This window comes from Lathamus discolor, chromosome 1, assembly GCF_037157495.1.
Source record: "Lathamus discolor isolate bLatDis1 chromosome 1, bLatDis1.hap1, whole genome shotgun sequence".
Taxonomy (NCBI): domain Eukaryota; kingdom Metazoa; phylum Chordata; class Aves; order Psittaciformes; family Psittacidae; genus Lathamus; species Lathamus discolor.
In genome coordinates, this window is record NC_088884.1 from 62,816,419 (window position 1) to 62,840,392 (window position 23,974).

Below are 23,974 nucleotides of genomic sequence, written 5' to 3' on the forward strand. Positions count from 1 at the left end.
GTAGTGAGAAAAGCCTCTAGTGATAAAGCCATGGTGAATGCTTGAGGAGTTATTCTAGCTAGGACTGATGTTAATTTATGATGGTAATCCTCCCCTTTTACCCCATATAATCTCTTCTCTTTTAAAATACCCTATTGCTGTTGTTTTCTCATCTAAACTGGGGGCATTTTTATAATACAAATAAAGACACCTACATGCATAAGGCTGCTTTTGAGAAGAGACAGTGAATTGCTGACTGCAAGCAAAGGTCGATGTACGCCTGTAGATGGAGTTAAATATCAAAGAATTGGTGCAGATTTTGAGAGCAAGATGTGATTAGGGAGGTCAGACAGGACTAATGATCTTTTCTTAATTGCCCCATGGTTTACTGTCCAGGTACCTGTGAGAAGGAAGGAGGTGGTTCTACTAAGGTATGTAGGTTTGTAAGGTTTGAAGGTATACTTGCTATCTCCTGCTGAACCAATTCATGCAGCTGGCAGGACGCTTTCAGGCACAAAACTCATCCTCATCTGTAGCAGGTACAGCAAAGTGAAGAACTAAGTACAGGCTGTGGAGGGCTGCCCACAGGAGGAAATGTGCCCCGTGGTGATGGAGCTGGCAGGGATTTGTTTAAAAAGCCACCGTGTCAGGGCTGCCAAAAGGGAATGGGGATTGAAGGAGTTAAGGGCCTGAAGTCTGTTTTGGGGTTAGATGACAATACTGTCCAGGGGCATCTACCTCACCAACCACTTCCAGTCAAGACCCCTGCTGATGTTTATTTGAGCTCTTTTTTTTTTGCATTACACCCATCTTTGACACCTTACCCCTGCAACTCTTCCAACTCCATGTTACTCAGACTCTCCTTGTTTCTTTTCACCTAACTTCTCTCTTTTCTTACTTTTCCGTGTTGGAAAATTCACTGCCAGGTTCATTAACTACCTCACAAGGATAAACAAACTCTCGTGTTTGTTGATTTGTTACATGGCTACGCTGGGTTTACTTTGTCAGCTTAATTGCTGCCCGCAGGTTGGTCGACTGCCGTGTTTGTGCCTGAGCTTGCATTTAAAGGTTGACAAACTCAGAATCAGACTTCTGCTTCCACTGACACCCCTGGCACCGGGGCTGTCCCTGCCCTGGCGTTTGACGGTGGCCGGGGGCAGGCGGGGTTGGGGCTCTCCGGGCCATTTAAAGGCTGTTTTGGGATGAAGGAAAGCATGGGCCCGTGAGGACGGGGAGCCCGCGGCATGCTCCACCTTCCCCCCCGGCACGGAGCGGGGGGAACGCCCGCTCCCACAGCCCCCACTGCTTCGAGGGCCGGGCCGCGGCGAGACAGCAGAGGGCGCTCGGCGCCCACGCTCGGCTGCCTCGGGCCCCTCGCCACCCGGCGCCGTGCTGGGAAGTTTATCGCGGCGCAGCCGAGCGGCTTCGCGGAGACCACACGTCCCGGCCGCCGCGCTGAGCAGCCTCAAGCTCCCTACGAGCTGCTTTACAAACAGCTCCGGCCGCCACGTCCCTCGGTGTGCGGGACAGGCGCGCCGCCGCAACCCGGCCGGCGGGGACCCCACCGCCCAGACCCCCCTCCCGGCCGCCGGGGCGGACCCCCAGGTACGCGGGGCCCCCGCCGGGCTGGGCGGGCCGGTGGGCGGGCCGGTGGCGGGCGGGGCGGCCAATGGGAGGCCGTGGGGGGAGTCGGCGGCGGGCGTCAAGAAGGAAGGGATCAATGAGCGCCAGGCAAAGTTGGGGTCGGGCCGCGGGGAGCGCTCCGGCCGTGGATTACAAACCCGGCGGCGTCCCGCACCGCCGCTGACCGCCGCGCCGGCACCGGGCATGCTGGCGGGGCGGCGGCCGCTGCTGCCGAGCGGCGAAGCGCGGGCACCCCGGCGGTAGCGACGGCGGCGATGCGGCGCGGCGCCCCTGGGCGCCCCCCGGCCCCGGAGCGGCGGCTGCGGCGGGCGGAGCGGCAGCGGCTGCAGCAGGAGTGGAGCGCCCCGTGAGCGCGGCGCGCCGGCGGGTCTGCTCCCGTCCGTGGCGGGGCAGGGTGAGCGGAGCCTCCGTGAGTGAGGAGAGGGAGAGAAGCGGGAGCGGCCGGTGGGAAAGTGGAGCCCGGGGGGCGCCGCTGAGAGCGGCAGCGCCGGGACCCTGTCCCGGTGCGCTATGGGCCGCCCCCCCGCCGCCGGCAGCGGGGCCTCGCCGCCGCCGCTGCTGCTGCTGCTGTCGGTGCTGCTGCTGCCGCCGCAGCTGCCGCTGGGCGCCGCCGCCGAGCCCCGCCAGGTCTTCCAGGTGCTGGAGGAGCAGCCGCCCGGCACCTGGGTAGGCACCATCGCCACCCGACCCGGGTTCACCTACCGGCTGAGCGAGCAGCACGCTCTCTTCACCATCAACGCCAGCTCGGGAGCCCTGCACACCCGCACCACCATCGACCGCGAGAGCCTGGCCAGCGACGTGGTGGACCTGGTGGTGCTCTCCAGCCAGCCCACCTACCCCAGCGAGGTGCGGGTCCTGGTGCTCGACCTCAACGACAACGCACCCGTCTTCCCCGATCCCTCCATCGTGGTGACTTTCAAGGAGGACACGGGCAGCGGGCGACAGCTTATCCTGGACACGGCCACCGATGCCGACAGTGGCACTAATGGTGTAGACCATGGCTCCTACCGCATTGTGGCCGGCAACGAGGAGGGGCGTTTCCGGCTCAACATCACGCTCAACCCCAGCGGTGAAGGTGCTTTTTTGCACCTGGTTTCCCGGGGTGGGCTGGACCGGGAGGCCACCCCCACCTACCAGCTGTTGGTGCAAGTGGAGGACAAGGGTGAGCCCCGGCGGCGGGGGTACCTCCAGGTCAACGTCACCGTCCAGGACATCAATGACAACCCACCCATCTTCAGCCAGACTCTTTACCAGGCACGAGTGCCTGAGGATGCGCCTGTTGGGGCCAGTGTCCTCCAGGTCACGGCAGCTGATGCTGATGAAGGAACCAATGCTGACATCCGCTACCGCCTGGAAGGAGGTGATGGCAGCGGTGGTGGTGGGGAGGGGGCTGGCAGCCTCCCGTTTGAGGTGGACCCTGAGAGTGGGGTGATCCGCATCCGGGAGTGCTTGGACTATGAGATGCGACAGCAATACTCACTGACGGTGCAGGCCTTGGACCGAGGGGTGCCAGCACTGAGCGGCCGGGCTGAGGCCCTCATCCGCCTGCTCGACGTCAATGACAATGAGCCCCGGGTGAAGTTTCGCTATTTCCCAGCCACCTCACGCTTTGCCTCTGTGGATGAGAATGCAGCACCTGGCACAGTGGTGGCCCTGCTGACAGTGAGTGATGCCGACTCCCCTGCAGCCAATGGGAACATCTCTGTGTCGATCCTGGCTGGAAACGAGCAGCGTCACTTCGAAGTGCACAGCAGCAAGGTACCCAACCTCAGCCTTATAAAGGTAGCAGCTGCGCTGGACCGGGAGCGCATCCCGGCCTATAACCTTACGGTGGCAGTGGCAGATAACTATGGGGCCCCTCCACCACCCCCGGGTCCCCCTACTTCTGCCTTTTCCCCTGATGGAGTGGTGGCAGCTCCTGTGAGCCGTTCATCAGTGGCTAGCCTGGTGATCTTTGTGAATGACATTAATGACCACCCCCCTGTCTTTGGGCAGTCGGTCTACACTGTGAACATCAGTGAGGAGGTGCCCCTGGGCAGCTACGTGAGGGGCCTGAGTGCCACAGACCGTGACTCGGGCCTCAATGCCAATCTCAAATACAGCATCGTCTCAGGCAACGAGCTTGGCTGGTTTCGCATCAGTGAGCACAGTGGGCTGGTCACCACAGCTGGCCCCGAGGGTGGCACTGCTGGGCATGCTGCAGGCATGTCCACCTCCAGCAGGCTGGACCGGGAGACTGCTTCTCAGGTGGTGCTCAACATCAGTGCCCGTGACCAAGGGGTGCAGCCCAGGTTCTCCTATGCACAGCTGGTGGTGACCATCCTGGACGTCAATGACAATAAACCTCGCTTCAGTCAACCCGAGGGTTACCAGGTGTCCCTGGCTGAAAACTCCCCATCAGGAACTGAGTTGCTGGTCCTGAGTGCCACAGATGGGGACTTGGGGGACAATGGGACAGTCCGCTTTTCCCTGCAGGAAGCTGAACCAGCGGTGGCTGTGGTTGGCCCCTCCTCGGTCACCCCTCGCCGGATCTTTCGTTTGGATCCTGTGTCAGGCAAGCTTAGCACCATCTCGCAGCTGGACCGGGAGGAGCAGGCTCATTTCTCCCTGCAGGTCCTGGCCACTGATTTAGGCTCTCCTCCCCTTTCTTCCATAGCTCGAGTTAACGTGAGTCTCCTAGATGTGAATGACAATAGTCCTGTGTTTTACCCGGTTCAATATTTTGCCCATATCCAAGAGAATGAGCCAGCTGGAACCTATGTGACCACAGTGTCTGCCACGGACCCTGATCTGGGACCCAATGGGACAGTCAAGTACAGCATCTCGGCTGGAGACACCTCCAGGTTTCAGGTTCACGGCCAGACAGGGGTCATCACAACAAAAATAGCTCTTGACAGGGAGGAGAAGACTGCATACCAGTTGCAGATTGTGGCCACTGATGGTGGCCATCTTCAGTCGCAGAACCAAGCCATTGTCACCATCACTGTCTTGGACACCCAGGACAATCCACCTGTTTTCAGTCAGGGTGTGTACAGTTTTGTTGTCTTTGAAAATGTTGCCCTAGGTTACCACGTAGGTACTGTTTTTGCTTCTACCATGGACCTCAACACCAATATGAGTTACCTTATTACTATGGGTGACCAAAGGGGCATGTTTGCCATCAACAGAGTGACAGGGCAGATCACCACAGCCAGTATTATTGACAGGGAAGAGCAAGCATTTTACCAGCTGAAGGTGGTTGCTAGTGGTGGGGCAATAACTGGAGATGCTGTGGTCAATATAACTGTCAAAGATTTAAATGACAATTCTCCACACTTTATTCACGCGGTAGAAAGTGTAAATGTGGTTGAAAACTGGAAAGCTGGGCATACCATATTCCAGGCCAGAGCTCTTGATCCTGATGAAGGTGTTAATGGTCTGGTTCTTTACAGCCTTAAGCAAAACCCGAAGGGCTTGTTTTCAATCAATGAACAAACGGGGGCCATAAGCTTAATAGGGCCACTTGACATAAATGCTGGGTCTTACCAGGTTGAAATCCTGGCCTCGGATATGGGGGTGCCGCAGCTGTCCTCTAACTTTATCCTGACTGTATCTGTCCATGATGTAAATGATAACCCGCCTGTGTTTGATCAGCTTTCCTATGAAATTACTATTTTGGAGTCAGAGCCTGTGAATTCCAGGTTCTTTAAGGTGCAGGCTTCTGACAAAGATTCGGGAGTGAACGGTGAAATAGCTTATAGCATAATTGAAGGAAATACTGGGGATGCCTTTGGCATATTCCCAGATGGTCAGCTGTATATAAAAAGTGAACTGGACCGTGAACTTCAGGAAAGATATATTTTACTGGTCGTGGCCTCTGATAGAGCAGTAGAGCCACTCAATGCTACTGTGAATGTTACTGTAATTCTGGAGGATGTAAACGATAACAGACCCCTGTTCAACAGTACCAACTATGTATTTTATTTTGAAGAGGAGCAGAGAGGTGGATCATATGTAGGGCAAATAAATGCTGTAGATAAAGACTTTGGGCCGAATGGTGAAATCAGGTATTCGTTTGAGCATATGCAGCCAGATTTTGAGCTGAATGCGGTAACTGGGGAAATAAGAAGTACTCATCAGTTTGACAGAGAAGCTCTTATGAGACAAAGGGGAGCTGCAGTATTTAGTCTCACGGTAATAGCAACAGATCAGGGATTGCCAAAGCCTCTAAAAGATCAGGCAACCGTACAAATCTACATGAAAGACATCAATGATAATGCCCCCAAATTCTTGAAAGATCTCTACCAAGCTACTATATCAGAATTGGCAGCAAATCTGACACAGGTTCTGAGAGTTTCTGCCTCAGATGTTGATGAAGGGGTTAATGGATTGATTCACTACTCTGTAATCAAGGGAAATGAAGAAAAGCAGTTTGCAATAGATAGTAGCACAGGCCAAGTTACATTAGTAGGCAAGCTAGATCATGAAGCTACTGCATCGTATTCGCTTGTCATCCAAGCAGTAGACTCTGGAGCGGTTTCCCTAAGCTCAACTTGCTTGTTGAGCATTGATGTGTTGGATGAAAATGACAACAGTCCTTCCTTCCCTAAATCAACCTTTTTGGTGGATGTCCTGGAAAATATGAGAGTTGGTGAACTTGTGTCATCTGTCACTGCCACTGATTCTGATTCAGGCGACAATGCTGAACTCCACTATAGCATTACGGGGACGAACAATCATGGGACCTTTAGCATCAGTCCCAACACTGGTAGTATTTTTCTTGCAAAGAAACTGGACTTTGAGACACAATCGCTGTATAAGCTAAATATAACAGCAAAAGACCAAGGAAGACCACCACGGTCATCTACAATGTCGGTGGTAATACATGTTAGGGATTTCAATGACAACCCTCCTAATTTTCCTCCTGGGGACATCTTTAAATCTATTGTTGAGAATGTACCTGTTGGTAGCTCTGTCATTTCTGTGACTGCTCATGATCCAGATGCGGATATTAATGGACAGCTAACATATGCAATCATCCAGCAGATGCCAAGGGGTAATCATTTCCGTATAGATGAAGTGAGAGGGACAATATTTACCAGTGCTGAAATAGATCGCGAGTTTGCTAACCTCTTTGAGTTAACTGTCAAAGCCACAGATCAGGCTGTTCCTGTGGAGTCCAGACGATTTGCTTTGAAGAACGTGACCATTTTGGTGACAGACCAAAATGACAATGTTCCTGTGTTCATATCACAAAATGCTCTCGCAGCCGACCCTTCGGTTGTGATCGGTTCAATTCTAATGACAATTATTGCTGCAGATCCTGATGAGGGCGCCAATGGAGAAGTGGAATACGAAATAGTCAATGGAGATACCGAAACCTTCATTGTGGATCGCTATAGCGGAGATTTAAGAGTAGCGTCAGCTTTGGTGCCTTCTCAGCTCATATACAATCTCATAGTTTCTGCCACGGATCTTGGCCCTGAAAGGAGAAGATCCACCACTGAGATGACTATCATTCTGCAAGGGGTTGACGGGCCTGTTTTCACTCAGCCAAAATACATAACCATCTTAAAAGAAGGCGAGCCTATCGGGACAAATGTGATATCTATTGAGGCATCAAGTCCGCGGGGCTCTGAAGCTCAGGTGGAATATTACATTGTGTCCATCCGCTGTGAAGATAAGAGTCTTGGGCGCCTCTTCACCATCGGGCGCCATACTGGTGTCATGCAGACCGCTGCCATTTTGGACAGGGAACAAGGAGCACGTCTCTACTTGGTGGATGTTTATGCCATTGAAAAGTCATCTGTTTTGCCCCGCACCCAACGAGCAGAGGTAAAGCTTTTATTCAGTAATTATTTACCTGTTTGCTTTCTAAATGAGCCGTTTTATGTATTTTTTTTTAGCTGCTTTACAGACAGTAGTGTACAGCAGAAGACAGGAAAGCTAAGTCTGCTGATTCATTAGTTAAAGATGACCTTTCAGTTGGTATCCCTCGAACAGTTTTCCTCAAAGCTGCCTCTAGAAATTTGAAAGAAGATTAGGTGGAGTGCTTAAATTGGCTACGCTAGGCCCAGGGTTGGTCAAACAAATTTTAGGGACTAAATAACTGTAACAATATTTAATCATGTCTTGTGTTTTGCATGTGTTTTCTTTTTAGCAATCGTTAATTATTTGAAGTCTTTCTATTCCTATGTGAATTATAACTAAACTTTTTTCACTGCAATAATCGTGTCAGTATTTGTCTGAGAACTGACCAGTAGGGTATTGCTCCCTGAGCAGTGCATTGAGTGTCTCTAGTCTTGGATGTGCTTGGCGTCCCTGCTTGGTTAAGTCTGTCAGATAGGTCTCCTCATGCACCTCCAATTCAGGCCATTTCTTTGCACACATGGATGAGTACGAGAATGAGCTTGTTTCTGTTCTTGGGTGTGACAGACAGTACAAATGCAATGGTTTAGCTGGCAGTGTTCCTTATCATAAAGATATTTGCCTTGACTGAAGGGTCCTTAAATGTTCTCTGCCTGATTAGCTTGAGGACCAAAGGGTGGAAAACACGTTCGAAACACACCTGTGTAGTATGAATATTTTATTCGCTGTCTAGTAACTGAGCCACAGAGCTGATCATTTAGGTTGTTCTTGCTGTCTTGTGTAGGAATAGTGAAAAGCTTGGTGTGAAAGGGAGTCTTGTGTTTGGTTTAAGTTGTACCATGTTCTAGAGCTGCGTCCTGCATTTTACTATGAGCTATCTAACTTGCAGTTCCTGGAAATTTGGGGCTGGCACTGCTGAGTGGGTCAACCTGCAGAGGATGGTGGTAGTGTGTAGTGATTCAACTATTTCCCTTGCCAGCTGAATGCTTTGCCTCAATACTGCATAGCTTGCACAGATCCCAGCTAGACTTGCCCTTCGGAATTATGTCTTAGCTTTAAGCCATCAAGGATGCTGTGGTGGTTTGGTTTCTCTTGTTGGTTGGGATTTTGTTTTCCTTTTTGTTGTTTGTAGATGTGGTATTTCTAGTTCTTTAAGCGCTGTTCAAACTCATATTTCTTAGCACTTATGAGAGAGCTTAGCTTTGTGTGCTGTGTGCTGTTGATTATCATGTTTTGAAAAGCAGTAGTGTATTGGAAAGAAGATTCCTGATATATGGGTCTCTGTATCACTGCTAGAAATTTATAAAAGATTAAACCTTTATCATTTTTTTTCTTATTATTGCATCATATTTTGTCTTGATGGACAGTGTTTTGAGGGTTCAGCCTTTGTCAGTGGGTGTTTAGATCATAATCTTTCAACTCTGTGTCTGTCCACATGACCAAAGAGTTTCTTGACTGGAGAAGACTCAGAGGACGCCATGTGATTGCAATAGTCTCACACAATGTAGAAGTATTTAATATGAATATTTGGTGAGCAGGGAAGAGAACAGCCTTTGAAACTTTAAGCAAATTTTACATTGTTGAATACAAACCACTCCTGAAATCAAAAGCAAATGTTTTATTCTTTAAAGGAACATTGAAAGCAATAGTTGGAAGCTAGGATTTCATATTGCTGGTTGTATCTTTACAGCTTCTAAAATGCTGCTACTTCCAAATGTAATTAGCATACTGTGCTTCTTTAGAAATACATTATAAATTATAATCAGCTATCAACTTTAAGAAACTTAACCATATGCAGTCTTTCTCTTGACTGATGGGATTTCTCTGGTACAGCTTTTGCTGTCCTACAGTTGAACAAGAACTACTAGAGTGACATTCTTTGTGCAAGCTGACTGTCAGTGGGGCTGAATAAACAATGCAGCTTTTTTCCATGTTTCTTTTGGATGGTAACTTTTGTTTTGTTTTTAGCTTGATGTATGTAGTGCAAAAATTGTTGGTCTTCATTTTCTGCCAAGCTACTGTCGTGAAAAATCAGCCTATATCCAAGTGTGTAGACACTATCTCTTATCTTTGTAAAGCCACCTTAAAGCACACTTTTGCTAGAGTTTTGGGGAATCAAATGTGCAATTTGGAAGGTTTAATGTTTTTTTCCAGTTTTTAAGGTGATAGCTTGAGTGACGGCATAACCACAACACTGACAAGAGACAGTGAATGTGTGTGGACCTGTACAATATCTAAAACTACGAAGCTTAAGTGTTCTTTTGCCCACAACGTCTTAAACTTTTCTTGGTATATACATGGCAGGGTGAAGACTGATTTTTATTATTTGTTTTTTGAGTCCTGCTTGAGAAGTAAGTTGTAAAGCATTGATGCAGGTGTGCAGACAAAGCCTAGGAAGTCTGGTACCTGACAGCTTTCTGAACAGATAAACTGGATATAAACTTTGTTTTTTCAGGAAAAAGCTCCAGTATTGTATATTTTCTTTGTTCCTTCTATGCAGAGTATGTTGGATTTAGTTTCTGAATATGGTTAAAGAAAAGGGAAAAACAGTAACAGGATTTGCTTAACGACTTCTACTTTCTTCTTCACTGCCTGCTATGCTTTCTGCCCTGATGCCAGACATCATCCTAATTGCACTGTGGCATGCGAGTGAAACATTGAGCACGCAGCCACCCAGTGCTAAGCTTGCTGGCTGAGACTGAAGAAAGCAGAAATCAAGACAGTTAATAGTCTTTTGTCGAACGTACGTTTTGGGAATCATTTTGGGTGGCAGATACCTGGTGTGAAATAGAGATATTTACAGCTTTGAAGCAGTGGCTAGTCTTTGTCCGGCTGGCAGGCAGTATAAAAGAAGAGCAGGCTTGCGTGAAGCCAATTGCTCTATAAATGAATCAACCGTTGTCCCTGGGAAATGGTGTGGTGTTTTTGTTGTTTTTTTTTTGGGGGGGGGGGGGGGGCGGGGGGGGTTGTTGTTTTCTTGTTGTTTTGTTGTTGTTGTTTGGTTTTGGGGTTTTTTAGGTTTTTTTTAGGTTGGGTTTTTTTTGGGGGTTTTTTTTTTTTTTTTTCATTTTAAATTTATATCAACTATAATGAAAAGATCCACCTGTGCTCCAGGTGAAAAAGTCTCTTTCCAGCCTTTCTCATCCATCCCTGGTGCTTGCCCTTTAGGATCATAGGGCATAGCTATGGGGGTTGTACACTGCCGTTTTCTGAAGAGAGGGTCCAAGGGAAGAGCTATGCGACAACAGGACTGTGGAGAATCCTCTTCTGACCCAAAAGCAGCTGGCATGCCTTGTAATTGGAGGATTACATTTTCAGTAAAGCAGCAGCTAAAGAGTTTATGAAACAAAGAACAGTTTATTTGCAGTTTGTGGATTATTGTTTTTTTAGCACTAGGTTTCATATTTGTGTATTTTTCTGTGCTTATTATTACTATATGGAGAGAAGGGGGGGTGGTGGTGGTGTCAGAAAAGTGCAAGTTGCGAGGTATTTATGCTCAAAGTACCAAATGCTTTGAGACTTGCAAACTCAAGTAGTGCCTGTTCTATTTTACAGCAAGTGGTGTGATTTTAGATAGTTATTACTGAAGTAGAAAGCTTTTTTTCTTTTGACATTAGCCAATTTCTGTGTAACCTACAGTGACAAAACAGGTGATTTGATGTTGTGTGAGTGTGTTCTGTGATCAGTCTTGTTTTGCCCTGTCTTGTGTTAATCGTTAGGTGTGGCATTGTTCTTCTCGGATAAGAAAAAATAATGTAGGTGTTCCTGAAGCTCTTCTGTTTGCCATTTTATGCCTTTTTATGTGTTTCTGCTGAAAGAAAAGATGCAGTAATTGCTTAGCTCCTTTCTCATGGCTCTCCAACAGAAATTATCTTTTAACCTCTTCAGGCAGGGCTGAGGGTTTCACCATCATGATTTTATACTTAATATAGAATGACTAATGCATATTGGCATCACTTGGTAACCATGTGACTTTATTCAATCCTGCCTCCCAAAACAATGATTGTATGCTGTGGGAGACTTTGGGTGGTCGTGTGTTATACCCTGCTTCTTAGCTGGCAGTAATAATAGGAACCCAGGGACAATACCTCATCTTCTGTGCTCTGTTACTAGGGATTAAATGGAATTAGACAGGATTTCTAGCTTGCATGTTTAACCCTTCAGTGGGCATGTTTGCATGTTTAACCCTTGAGAAGAGCAGTGGGTTTGCTAGGGATCAGTGGTGCTACCATGTATGTTGTATATGATGAATGAGAGGATAACAGATTGGGATGTGAATTATTTATATATGAAAGATGTTTAACTGAACTTTAAACAGGTTCATAATTTCCAAGGAAGGGAGAGAAGGGTATAAATATTTATTTATACACTTCATACCTTTCTTAATACCCTGGAAAATGTATAAACTTTAAATGAAAGTTTTATTGATGGTATTGATTTGAAAATGGAAATACTTGGAGAGGCATATCAATGATCCTATGAATGTTAACGTGCTCTCAAAACAGGGGCAATTCCCTTGATTTTCAGACAGGGAAATATGAGGCACCAAGTTTTCTTTTGCATCTGTGCATGCATAGCTGCTTCTTGTGGTATGTTTCATGACTGGCACTATTGGGAAACTTGGACTTCCAGGTTGGCAGAGGCTTTTATCTCCCAAATCCATAGTCTAGGCAAAATACATGCTTTCTTTTATCAGGCAAAATATGGGGATTTTAGACAATGCTTACTGGTGGCATAGTGAAGATCTGGAATTTAATGAAGACGGAAAGAATGAATGGTCCTCTCCTCCTGGAAAGAAAATCATAGGACATTTTGCCTTGACCTGGTGTGAACTGCAGCCATGACCATAAAACCATGACTGCATGGAATGACTTTATGTGGAGCTTTTAAAGTCACCCCAGCCTAGGTCCTGTCACTCCTGTTACTCCTCCACCCACTAAACCTGGGAGGGAGGTGGAGGTGCTCAAAAACTGTCTTCTCTGCGGCAAAGAGCTCCACAAACCCAGATTAAGAAAGGGAAGATGCTGCTAAACAGAAATGACAGAATATGTTGCAGGAGAGGCTGCCCAAACCGTAGGAGCACAATGCATCCCTTGTGCTGTTTGGGTTGGGTACCACTTCAGGGGTGTGGGGCTAGCCCTAACGTCCCTGAGGGAGGAAAGGGATAGATTGCTGGGGCAAAACACTGATGGTGTTACTTCTCTAACCGAGCTGGCTAATGGTGGAGGGCTTTAAATTTAGTAAGAGAATTTGAAACCCGCTTCAAAGAAGTCTGTTATCTGGCATATTTACCCGTACGAATAAGAACAATGGGATATTCCTTGTATTCATACTATTTATAAATCGTTTTATTCTTTAATGATACATGGCACATTAATTATAGCTTGACAAAGGAAACTACATATGAAAAGTTCGAGTAAACAATGAAAATCTGCTGCCTTGTCCAGCTACAAAGCCAGGGTATTTTTCTTCCTAGTGCTGATATTGCTGATTCTGAGTAACTTACAATTATTTAAGTTATTGCTGTCATTTGCACTGATCTGAAAAGGGATCTCTAAGTTCTGCTTGAAGTGGAGCTGGAGATGAATGCACCTTATGTCGAAAACTGTTCAAAACCAATTTGTGGGGTTTGGTTCAAAGTTGTCTCTTTTTTTCCGTCCTCTAATTTCATTAATGATTCTGCCTTGCTACGTTTTCTTAATATCTAGAATTTCTCATTTCTTTGCTATTTTAACAGCCTCTGGGCATTTTTGCATGTGAGGTCACTTCATGATTTTTATGTTAAAAAATCACTAGACTTTAAAAACAACATTCTTTATTATGGAAAATAGTTTTTCATGTGTCTCTTTTGGCTATTATGGCTAGTGTTTGCATTAACCATAGCAAAATTTTCATGTGCTTGTTTTTGCTGAGTGTTAAATTCTTCATACAAATCTCTAAATTATTCTTGGGTTCTATTGATGTTAATAAGCAAGTCCTTTTCCATGTAAAATGATACCCCACAGAGCTGCTGGAGTCCAGGTTTCTTTCCATGTTTTAGTCAGGTGAAGCCAGCCAGTGGCTGTTCAATTTGGATAACTCCAGAAGTAGGTCACCAAAGCCTGCTTATCCTCTTGGTGTCTCCAGCCCTCACCACTGGCTTTACTGGGGCAAGATTAAGTTGTTGTTGGCTCCTGAAATCTTTGCTATTGTCTTTTCCTATTTCCTGTGCATATCTTGAACCTTGAGATTGTGTCTCATCAGAGGATGTTGGTACCCTTTTGACTGATGGAAGAAGGCTCCAGATGTTTCCATGGTCTCATCTGAGTCTTTTCAGAGATTGGATTTTGTTGAATCACCACTCTAAGGGCCACTTCCCACCCTCCAATAACAAGATGCCTGTTTAATTTACATCAAAACAACCCCTTAGCATGAAATAGTTCTATTGACATAGTTGTTTTAACTGTGTCTAGGATAGGGAGTAGCATTACTGTGAAGTTAGTTTGGTTTCTTACCCATGTAATTGTGTCTGTGCAAATCCTGTGTGTAGACAAGCCCTAATACTCTTGGGTTTTAATTAGAGAAGAAATTTATGATGACTAAAATTGAAGTAAAACAAAGAGTTTTCCTAACGTATTCCTGCAGTGAGGAAAAGTGATGCCAGATCAGTATGGTACATCAGTACTATACAGATTTGTTTCAGTAAATTTATAGCCTGACTTCACTTTGCCAAGAATAATAGCAGATACGTTAGAGAAACTGTGTCTTTGTTTTACTATGATGTTTCTCTCTATTCCAATAAATCTTATTTTTAATTAGACCCTTAGTCTAGACTGTCACCCAGGTTTGTTTTTGTAGTGATCTATTTTTGTTTACTTCCTCAGAGCAATAACATACCAAAAGGACAGTAGAACAGATGGAAACTGATAGCTGTGTTTGCACTGTAAAAATACATATAGTTGGGTTAGTTAATGCAAAAGAATTTCAAAGAACCTATTATGAAGTGGTAATTTATGTGCCAACAGCTATGCAAAAAAGAAATGAAAACAAGCATTTGCCTTAGCGTTTTATGTTCTGCAGTCTTTGCCCATATATGCTGTTAATAGGCTGTCGCTAGTAGTGACATAGTGATATGCAATTAGCGTATAAGGGTTCTACTATATTTAACACAGCCATCCAGACATCCAGCTCTACAGACAGAAAGGAGTGCTCACGGTGGTGGAAATATTCAGCTGGCTCAGACAGATGGATGGAGCTTTGGGGGCTCTTTCTTCTGGAGAAGAACACCTTCTTGCAGTGTGTCGCCTTCCACCTCCACTCTCCCCTGTGGCCCAGAGGTGGTATCCCCTGGCCAAGTCTGGGTCCCCAGCAGTGACCTTGGGAAGGATGCTAACTCCTAAATGTCCCATGAAATTGCTCTGGATACCCTATTAGAGGTGAGATACAAAGAAAGGATTTTTCTCACAGCTCTTGAAGTGAAAAAAAAAAAAAAAGAGTAATAGCTTTGAGATGTGCCATTATGGCCAGTAGGTGAAGTATCATCAGCATTAAGATAAAATCGTAACTTTCTCAATTTCACATATCCTCATTTTCCAGCCTCATGGCTAGCTGTGCTCTTCTAAATATGCATATACATGCATGTGTCAGAAAAATTCTGTCTTCAGCCACTCAGTTGGATGTGTCTGGAAGGCAACCAAACCGGATCAAGCAGTGTTGTAGTTTTCTTTGTAGGATCTGCCTGTACCATTTTCAGTTCTTCTCCGGTACCTATTGGACTGCTCCCAAGCCTGTCAAGCCTCAGCTTACCATTACTAGCAGAGAATTACAGAATCACAGAATGGTTTTGGTTGGAAGAGACCTTAAAGCTCATCCAGTTCCAACCCCCTGCCATGGCAGGGGCACCTGCCACTAGACCAGGTGGCTCCAATACCTGTCCAACCTGGCCTTGAACACTTTCAGGGATGGGGGCAGCCACAGCTTCTTTGGGCAACCTGTGCCAGTGCCTCAGCATCTTCACAATAAAGAAGTTCTTCCTTAGATTTAATCTGAGTCTACCCTCTTTCGGTTTAAAAGTGTGTAAAAGGTGAGAGAAACGTGGCAGTGTGATTCTTTAAGTTAAGTTAGTTTTCTAGGAGATTCACAATTTATCTATTGTTTCTTCCATAGCACAGTTACTGGCTACAGTTTGTAGCCAGTAACCTGATTTCTGGGGTTTTGAGCAACCTGGTCTAGTGGAAGGTATCCCTGCCCGTGGCAGGGGGTTTGAACTTGGATGATCTTTAAGGTCCCTTCCAACCCAAACCAGTCTGTGGGTCTATGAATTTTTAAAATAACTCATTTATTTAATAAGAGAACACTAAAGCTGCTGTGCAAGGATTGGCGTTGGTGTCAGATCTGCTGGGCCTGTGCTGCACATGCACTGCTGCAGCATAGTAAGGTGTCAAGTACTCCTGCCTTCCCTGGGAGGGAGATGGGGTTTGTACCAGAGCTGTACCAGCGTGCCCAACCTACCATGCTGTCCATGGAAGGAATGTCATCTACTTACTTAATTCTGTATGGGCAGCACTGATAAAGCTGATGAGACTTTGGGTCTTAGAAGTTCCTTCTGACTCATTTCCAACCCCTTAGTTGGAGGCATCTTTTATGGGGCAGATTATTATATTAGTACAGAGCATAACAGTCATTGTCACAGATGGGAAGGAGGAGTGGATTTAAGAGCTGTGCTATGGGAGTAACTGCTTTTGGAGGTCTCTGTCAGAGCTTTGCAATCCACTTAAGACTTTTAAGTGCTTCATATCTAGTCCTCTTTGGGTTTTTAGGCAAAAGTTTTATTTTTGGTAGCTGCAGCATTTCTTGAAATACAATCCAGGAAAAGACTATTAATTCTAAGAATGTGTATAAGATGTTTCACCCACCTAAGTCAGTAGTCTTCTTTTTAAGCTATGAATAGAATTTTTATCTGCTTGGACTGAATTAATTTAAATAGCATCCAACTCTAGATAGTGCAGGATTAAGTTCAGCAATGGCATTTTGCTATAGGTATATTAAGATAGAAGAAGCACTACTTAAAACTTTTAAGCTGGAGGGGTGGGTTTGCCACAGGCCCTGTGTGTGGTGAAATACGTGATTATGTTTCCCTTGCAGTGTACTGGAAGATGAATTGTTCCTTGGAGAGCTAGAAGGAAAACTGAGTTGAGGGCTTTTCATGTCAACTCCTTTTTGGATCATTTTTGATAAATAAAGAGAATTATACCCAAATAGTTCAGAAGAATAAATAAGATGTCTGAGCTATGGTACACATCTGTAGTGTATGCGCTTAAAGCTTGAATTTTCCGTAGGGATTTTGTTCTATATTACACTTCAGGTTTCCTGGTGTTTTTCCCCATTCCTTATTCTTTTCAATACAGCAAATCTTTTTAATCCATCAAAATGTCATTCCGTCTGAAATATGAAGACATGTTGCAATTACAAGGCTGTTTAGAAACAGAAGGCAAACTCAGTAGTTTATTGCACTCTTATTCTTTTGAGACCTGCATTTTTGTTTGTGTGATTTAAATGACTTTTTTCTGAGCACGATTCTATTCCCTTTGAAAGTTGCCTAATAAACTTTTTATGCCTGTCTGCTTTAGAAAAGAATTTGAACCTTCATGATTTCAGGGAAGAAATGAATGAAAATCCAGATTTTAACCCCAGTAGGGTCATGTCAGATTGTCTGGAAAATAATTTATGGTGGTGGTGATCTTAGATGAAGTAGAGGTTTTCTTTCCACTGTTTTCTCTCTCTAACAGCACTCTTAGCTCTTGCACTTCTGACTTGTAAGGGGTTGGCTTATTTTCTTTTTACATATAAATTTCTTAACTCCAAGTAATTTCTATGGCCAGCACTGAAAGTTGTGTGGGGTTTTATCCACCTGTTTGTTTCTCCATGCTGTGTTATCAAGCTGGGATGTAGCTACTCAGAATAAGTTTAAGTGATCATGTTGAGATCATAATTAATTAAACGTAAGCTCTGATACCTTGTTATTTCAAGACGTGCAATCAACAGATGGAGAATGCTGCCTGACCCACGTGCTGGTGGAGAGGGGAGGAAGTGGGAGTGGACTTCTTGCAGGGCAGGATGATATTGGGTAGGAGCAAGCTGCACTCATGCCTGCCAAAATACTTGGATCAGACTAAAGGAACACAGATGGCTGAGGCTGATAAAGGTGTCTTTTATTGTTGGTTTGGTTTTTTTTTTCTGCTCAGTACTGTTTTGAGTTTGTGTGTGAGAGGGGCAAGAGGGGAGGAATATGACTGTGAATATGTTTGTTTTGATACATTTTACAGTGTAGGAAGGAGTTGCACAAATTCAATGCTCCTGCTCGGTAGGACGCCAAAGGCTGGAGCTAAGCCCTCCTTTTAGGTTTCTGTAACAAATGAACAATAATGTGTCCTCAGGGATTTATGTCATGCTGTCCAACCTTTGGCTCTTATCTGCTAATAGAAAAATCCCGATGCATTGCTGAAAGTAGCTCCTACAAATTGGACTGAGAAGCCTTAAAAGCACGCAACTGCCTCTGCTCATAACCAACCTCAATGTTAGCTCTCCCCTGTCATGGATTTATGTGATGTGTGTGTATAAATAAACCAGTATATATGTATGTGTACATATGTATGTATAAATAATGTCTTGCCCTGGAGGAGGTAGCAGTGCCTAAGTCTTTCTCTGACAGAGGAGGAAGCCAAGCCACTGCGGGACAGGGGCATGTAAGGGAAAGCATGTCCCGCAGGCACTTAATCTGAGGAAAGTCCTGTTCTTCTTAGCATTTGTTATTTATTGTTGTAGAAACTGACTGGTCACTACTATCTAAAAATGGTATGTCTGAACTCTCAAGTTGCTTGCAGAAATAAATCATTGTCACCAGACATAGCGGTTGTTCCAAGTCTGTTGGATCTGTTACACCCATGGACAACACCATCCGTCATGGCAGGGCTGAGGAGAAGGGAGTAGAAGCAAGAACTTCAACTCCATCTATTTGAAGCAATCTAAACCAGGCAATTTCATTAGAAAGCCTTAAAGATTCTTGTTTTGTGAATGATGGCAGTAATGTTCTCCTGCTAATGACAGCTGGAAATCCACAGGATATTGTTGCTGGTAAGCATGAAAGAAAAATGGTACATGAGACTTCATTCTAGGGCAAATAAATTTTATTTTGAGTAGCACTTTCAATTTGTAGTCATTAAGTTGAGCTACTGCAGTCATTTTTCATAGAAACAAATATATTAAGAAATCTAGTTGCAAAGTCATGCTCCTAATGGTATACTGTAAATGACTAAGACCAAACTTCATTCGAAACAGTGCTGTTTTGGTCTATTGTCTTCAAAATGTTCTTTCTCTCCTTCCTTGATCACCCCATATTTATATGTTTTTTAAACAGACATTGAAATTTTTTTATTTTATTTTTCTTTTGTGAAGCAAAGCTGCCTGAAATTGGTGGAGGGAGACATTTCATGCTGAGGTTCGGTGCTGTAAAAATGAGTGTGCTTTCCTGATGCTTTGTGGTCTCACATGTGCAAACAGCTTTTCTATAAATACACCATAATATTATGAGTATTAATTGTGGCTACTGCTATACAAATGGAAAAATAAATGCAGCTACATTCACCCTGAGGGGGAAAAAAAAACAAAAACAAAAAAACCTTTGTGGGAGCAGGAAAATGCTACTTTTTTTTTTTTTTTTTTTTTTCCTGCGAAAATGTATCATTGTTATTACACTTTGGCTCTATAAAGGATGTATGAGCATGAGAATCTGGAATTTATAAAAGAAATTTTTACAAACAGTGGGCTGTCTTTTTTTTTTTTTTAATTGTCCTGATTTTCCATTGCTGTAACTATATTTTATTTAATTGAATTACTTTTTTTTTATACCAATTATATTAGTATAACCAAGCAGAAAATGTGGCCCTGAGTAAATAAGACTGAACTTGGGTTCATGTAAATTGAAATCTATATTGAAAGTGACACAGGGTAAACACTAAACATACAACAAAAATCTTGCTTTTGCCAAGGCAATAAGGAAATCAAGACATTCTGCAATCTATAATTAGGCACATGGATGTAGCTCTGTAAAAAGGAATATAAGACGATGGTACTCAGTACTCCAAGGGAAAGAGCAAGTGATAAATTACTGTGCAATGTGGGCTGCAGGATCACTTAATAGAGTACAGTTTTGTAGGAGTGTCCATTTAGAAGTCAGTTTAAACTCTAGACATTAATCGGTAAACATGTATTGCTTGTTCATATAATTTAAAAATAAAGGAGAGCTTTATCTAGTATTAATATAGAGTGCTTTCTGTTGTGGCATAGTTTTAAAAAGACAAAAATCAGCTGCTTTATCTGACCTAAGTCAGGGGTAGGTACTTGACGTTTACTTAGGCTGGTAAAAAGTAGAAGATGTCTAAAGTAGTTTGCTGGGGCTTGTAAACAGAGCATGTTTTCTTGCTCAATATTAGCTTAATGTGGGGACTATAATGTCATGTTGAGGCATTTCCTCATTTGGCTCTCCAGATGCATGGTTGAATTCAGAGCATGTAACTTCAGCTTTGAAGACTAATAATCTACTTTTTGAGGCTTTCAGTATCTCCTCATGGTAGGACGATAGATCACCTGGAGACTGTCCTTCAGGGGAAATCAAGAACAGGAATATGCACATCTACCATGGGGTAGGACACTCCCCCTCCCAAAGTGTCCACGCAGGGACCTGTGTGTCTTGCTTAAAGTAAGCCACCATATTTGAGATTTGGTTAAATTTGTGCAGTGAATCGCATAGCAGATGCGAGGTTTTGTTTACATCAGGAAAAGCAACTGCAAACACAGCATGCTTGAGAGCAGGTTGGTGCTTACAGGTCTACCTTTCTATGGCCCCCAAGCTCACCTGCAGGTGGAAGGGTGTGAAATAGATGTGCATTCAATGGTTCATAAACATGCAAACAGGTTTACATGTCAGCCTCCTCTTTGAAAGAAATTGAGTTTATTAATGGGATTTTAATTTTCATTCGAGAAAGTTGCTTTGAAAAGAATTACTTTCACCACTACTCCAAAATATATTTTAATATGGTTATAGCAAATACCTAGCTGTCTGCGTATTTCTTAATTTAAAACAGAAGTCTGGCATTTAGAATAAAGGGTTCTGATACAGAAACAGAGTAATAGACTTCCTTTGCAACTGCCACAGACATAGATTAATTGGGACAGTCAGCATGGCTTGCTTTTAGAAAGAAAGAGCTTAATGATTAACTAAGTTCTTTTTCTGTGCCCCTCACCGAGCATATGAAATGATTATAAAAGAATATAGAAAAGAGGCAGTTGGAGTTGTTGTTGTGTACAATTGAAACACAGCCAAATATTTCACAATATACTATATATAGTGAGAAACATTAATTTCCATGTGCTAGCTGTCAAGATCTGAGTATAGTAATGTATGCTCCAAGTCATTCTGTGTTTTTTGGAAAGAAAACCCTGTCATTCTCCATGGGTTGTAGCTGAAGTAACACCTATGCTGAATGATCTACAAACACTTAGTTTTGTGTGTGTTGCAACACTGGAATGGAAAACCAGTGTTTGATAAGTTCTTATCAATTTTGAGCCAAATGATGGCTTGATGTTTCTAAATGCTTACTGAGAGGTAATGAGACTTGAGATATGCCCTCTGTGAATGTGTGATTTTTTTTTTTTTTTTTCATTCGTGTTATCTGGGGAAATGAGAAATTTGTTCTATAAGTAAGGGAATGGTCAGGAACTCTGTCTAATGCAGTTAGCAATGTCTGTCATGTCCCACTTGTAATTCTGTGTTCATGGTGACTGCCAGCGATGATTGCAGCATGCTGCAACGTGTAATTAAGCATCTCTTGAATGAAGCCTACACAATATTGAGTATTTCTTTTACCTGGATCAAATTCAACTCTGTTGAAATTACATTTTCAAACCTGAGTAACATAAAATTTGGGCATATGCTTTTTCAAAGCATGTTCTTGAGATTTAGTATATCAAAATATTTATCTTCTTGTCTCTCTAAACTGGGATTTGATTTTTATCTGAAGGGGTAGTGGAATGATAGCTGAGCTTCTGTTGTGCTTTAGGAAGTAGTTTGCTTTTACGTCACGTAAATCTTCCAATATTTAATAATGCCCCCTTCACGTATGGGAACCTGCAGCGTCAAGGTGCATTCAGGACGGAATGGGACAGAAAGAGCATCGATTGGTCTTGTGTGACTTGGATTAAGCAGGAACAGCCCAATATATGTAATAGATGCAAAGCTTTCAGAGATACTGTGATTTGCGGGGCTCCAAAGTTTTTGCTCGTGTTCAGTGACATTGGTTGCATTTCTCTGTTCTGGTTCCCTGGTTTACCGTCTGGAAACTCTGTTTATTAGGATATAGCTATATGATTCATCAAGCTTTTAAAATACAGAAGTTTATGTAACATTGTAATCTTGAATCCATTTAACAAATGTATAGATTTATGTGAAATTTACAGCAGGGTAGTTTCAATGTGGTGACTTTGATTTATATGTTTTGAAAGATAAACTGTTTGTAAAACTACTTTATAAATATGGCATTTATATGTGGGTTTAAGCAGTCAGTGCCTGTCAGTAGCTTCCAGCTCAATGTTCTCATCTTCTGAATCCCCGAAAAGTAATTTTTCCTGTGAGTTATTAAACTCAGCAAGTGGCAGTTTTTTAACTGCCAGCTCACGCACACCTAACCATTTGAAATTTAATATTATCTTGATGGGTGCTGGAATTAGGTCTCTTTCAGCATGTGAATAGTATCGTCAGAAAAATTTACAACTTCAAATCCAAGCCTAATATATGCTTTTGAGGGAAGGTTTTGTTACAGGCTGATAGGTTTTGCCTGGCTTTCCAAAACATTGGTGGGATGATGACACTGCGATGTGATGGTCTGGTAGTCTCTCATCTCGAGGATTTACTTCTGTGTGAGGAACATAAATTCTCCTCCAGGCTTTGTATTAATATTTATTGTGACAGTAGCTTTATTTTCTGAAAGTTGCCTTCATTGGGCATTAGTATAGCTTTCAATAGGCTTGGAGTGTCCAGGCATCTTCTGGGACTTGGTTCATGCGTTTTGGGTGAGAAGGGGTACCTCTGTAAGGCTGGACATTGCTGTCAATGGAAAAGCCACCATATTGTGTCCTTGACGTAACTGGAGGCACAGAAATCCCATTTTCTTTAGAATCTTCTCTGTACTGAGCCTTCCTCTGTTTTATTATTTTCTTTCAGCTTTCTATAAGATTGTTATCTGTCATATATATATTTATAGATTTTTGTATTTTTCTTTAGCTAACAGAAAACCATGTTATTCACATTTAAAAACTTAATTTTGTGTTTAATAGTTATAATTTTGAAGTCAGAAATGTTGTAGTAGTCGAGTTTTAACTGTCTTGCAGCAAGTCTTCCAAAAAAATAAGGAACTTATCAAAGGATTTAATTAGTAGTGCAAGTGCTTCCTTATTTCAAATGCAGACCTGCATAGGTGGATAATGGGTTCCAGGAATAGGTGGAATGAAAGAATGCAGCTGGATCCTGTGGCTCCAGGGCAAGTCAAGGTCATCCAGAGCCAGGGCTTTGGTGGTCCCTGAGGATGAGCACTTGGCTGATTGCAAAGTGATTTTCTCAGGCACAGAGGTGTCTTGAATATTGACTGTCCTGGCAGTGGAAGTGGATAACCACCCTTATCCCTCTTGCACAGTATAGAGAGCCTCTGTACTGTGGCGAGAGAGGAGAGAGGAGGTCAGGGAATGGGATGATATGTCACCTGCTCTAAGGGCAATGGTGAAGTGGAGCCCCTGAGCCAACTATGTATCATTGTTCACTCTCTTCTGCATCCTGCTTTTGCCCTGGCTCAAAATCCTGTAGCCCACATCTCTGAAGCATCATTCTGGGAGGAACATCAGGCCATGAACTCACTGTGTGCGTGATGTGATGGTGCTACAGAGTGGAGAAGGCTTGCCCCAAGGGTTCCCACCATTGCCAGCCTCTCACTCGCACTTTCGTGAACCACTGACTGGAATGGTCACCCGAATTGAAATCATTGCAAGGTAATTCCTTGTGTAGAATTCAAGTCTTGAATCAAGAGGATCACTCAAAACCAGTAAGGTAACATACCTTTACTTTAGAAAGCAGGTGCTCGTTTTTGCTTTCTATTGTACTCTAGTTTTCACTGTCATTGACAGCACCCATGGGTACTTCACTCTTCTGTTAATTTCCAAATGTTAATTATATGTGTGTGTATGTTTATTTTAGTGTGTTTATTGTTTTTATTTAACATTTCTTCCTGCTCTATTACTGGCAGCAGTATTTGATTTATTTATGTGATTAATTCTTTTCCCTTTGAAATCTACAGAGCATTTAAAAAAGAAGAAAGAAATCCTAGCAATAATAATTGCATTCAAGCTCCTTTATCTTTATTTTGTTCCAGTGCAGTGGTGGATATTCCAAATTCTCCATGGTAATAGAGAAGTATTTCAG

General features: G+C 43.7%; 1 protein-coding gene across 1 annotated transcript in view; it reads left to right on the forward strand.

Annotated features, from left to right (window-relative positions):
* Nucleotides 1–1,993: 1,993 nt before the first annotated feature.
* The window catches only part of FAT4 (FAT atypical cadherin 4), a 136,354-nt gene continuing 114,373 nt past the window's right edge, over nt 1,994–23,974 (forward strand). The window contains exon 1 of the mRNA XM_065674352.1: nt 1,994–7,437. Coding sequence (XP_065530424.1) covers nt 2,134–7,437 — 5,304 coding nt within the window. The 5' untranslated portion in view covers nt 1,994–2,133. The remainder of the gene's footprint in view (nt 7,438–23,974) is intronic.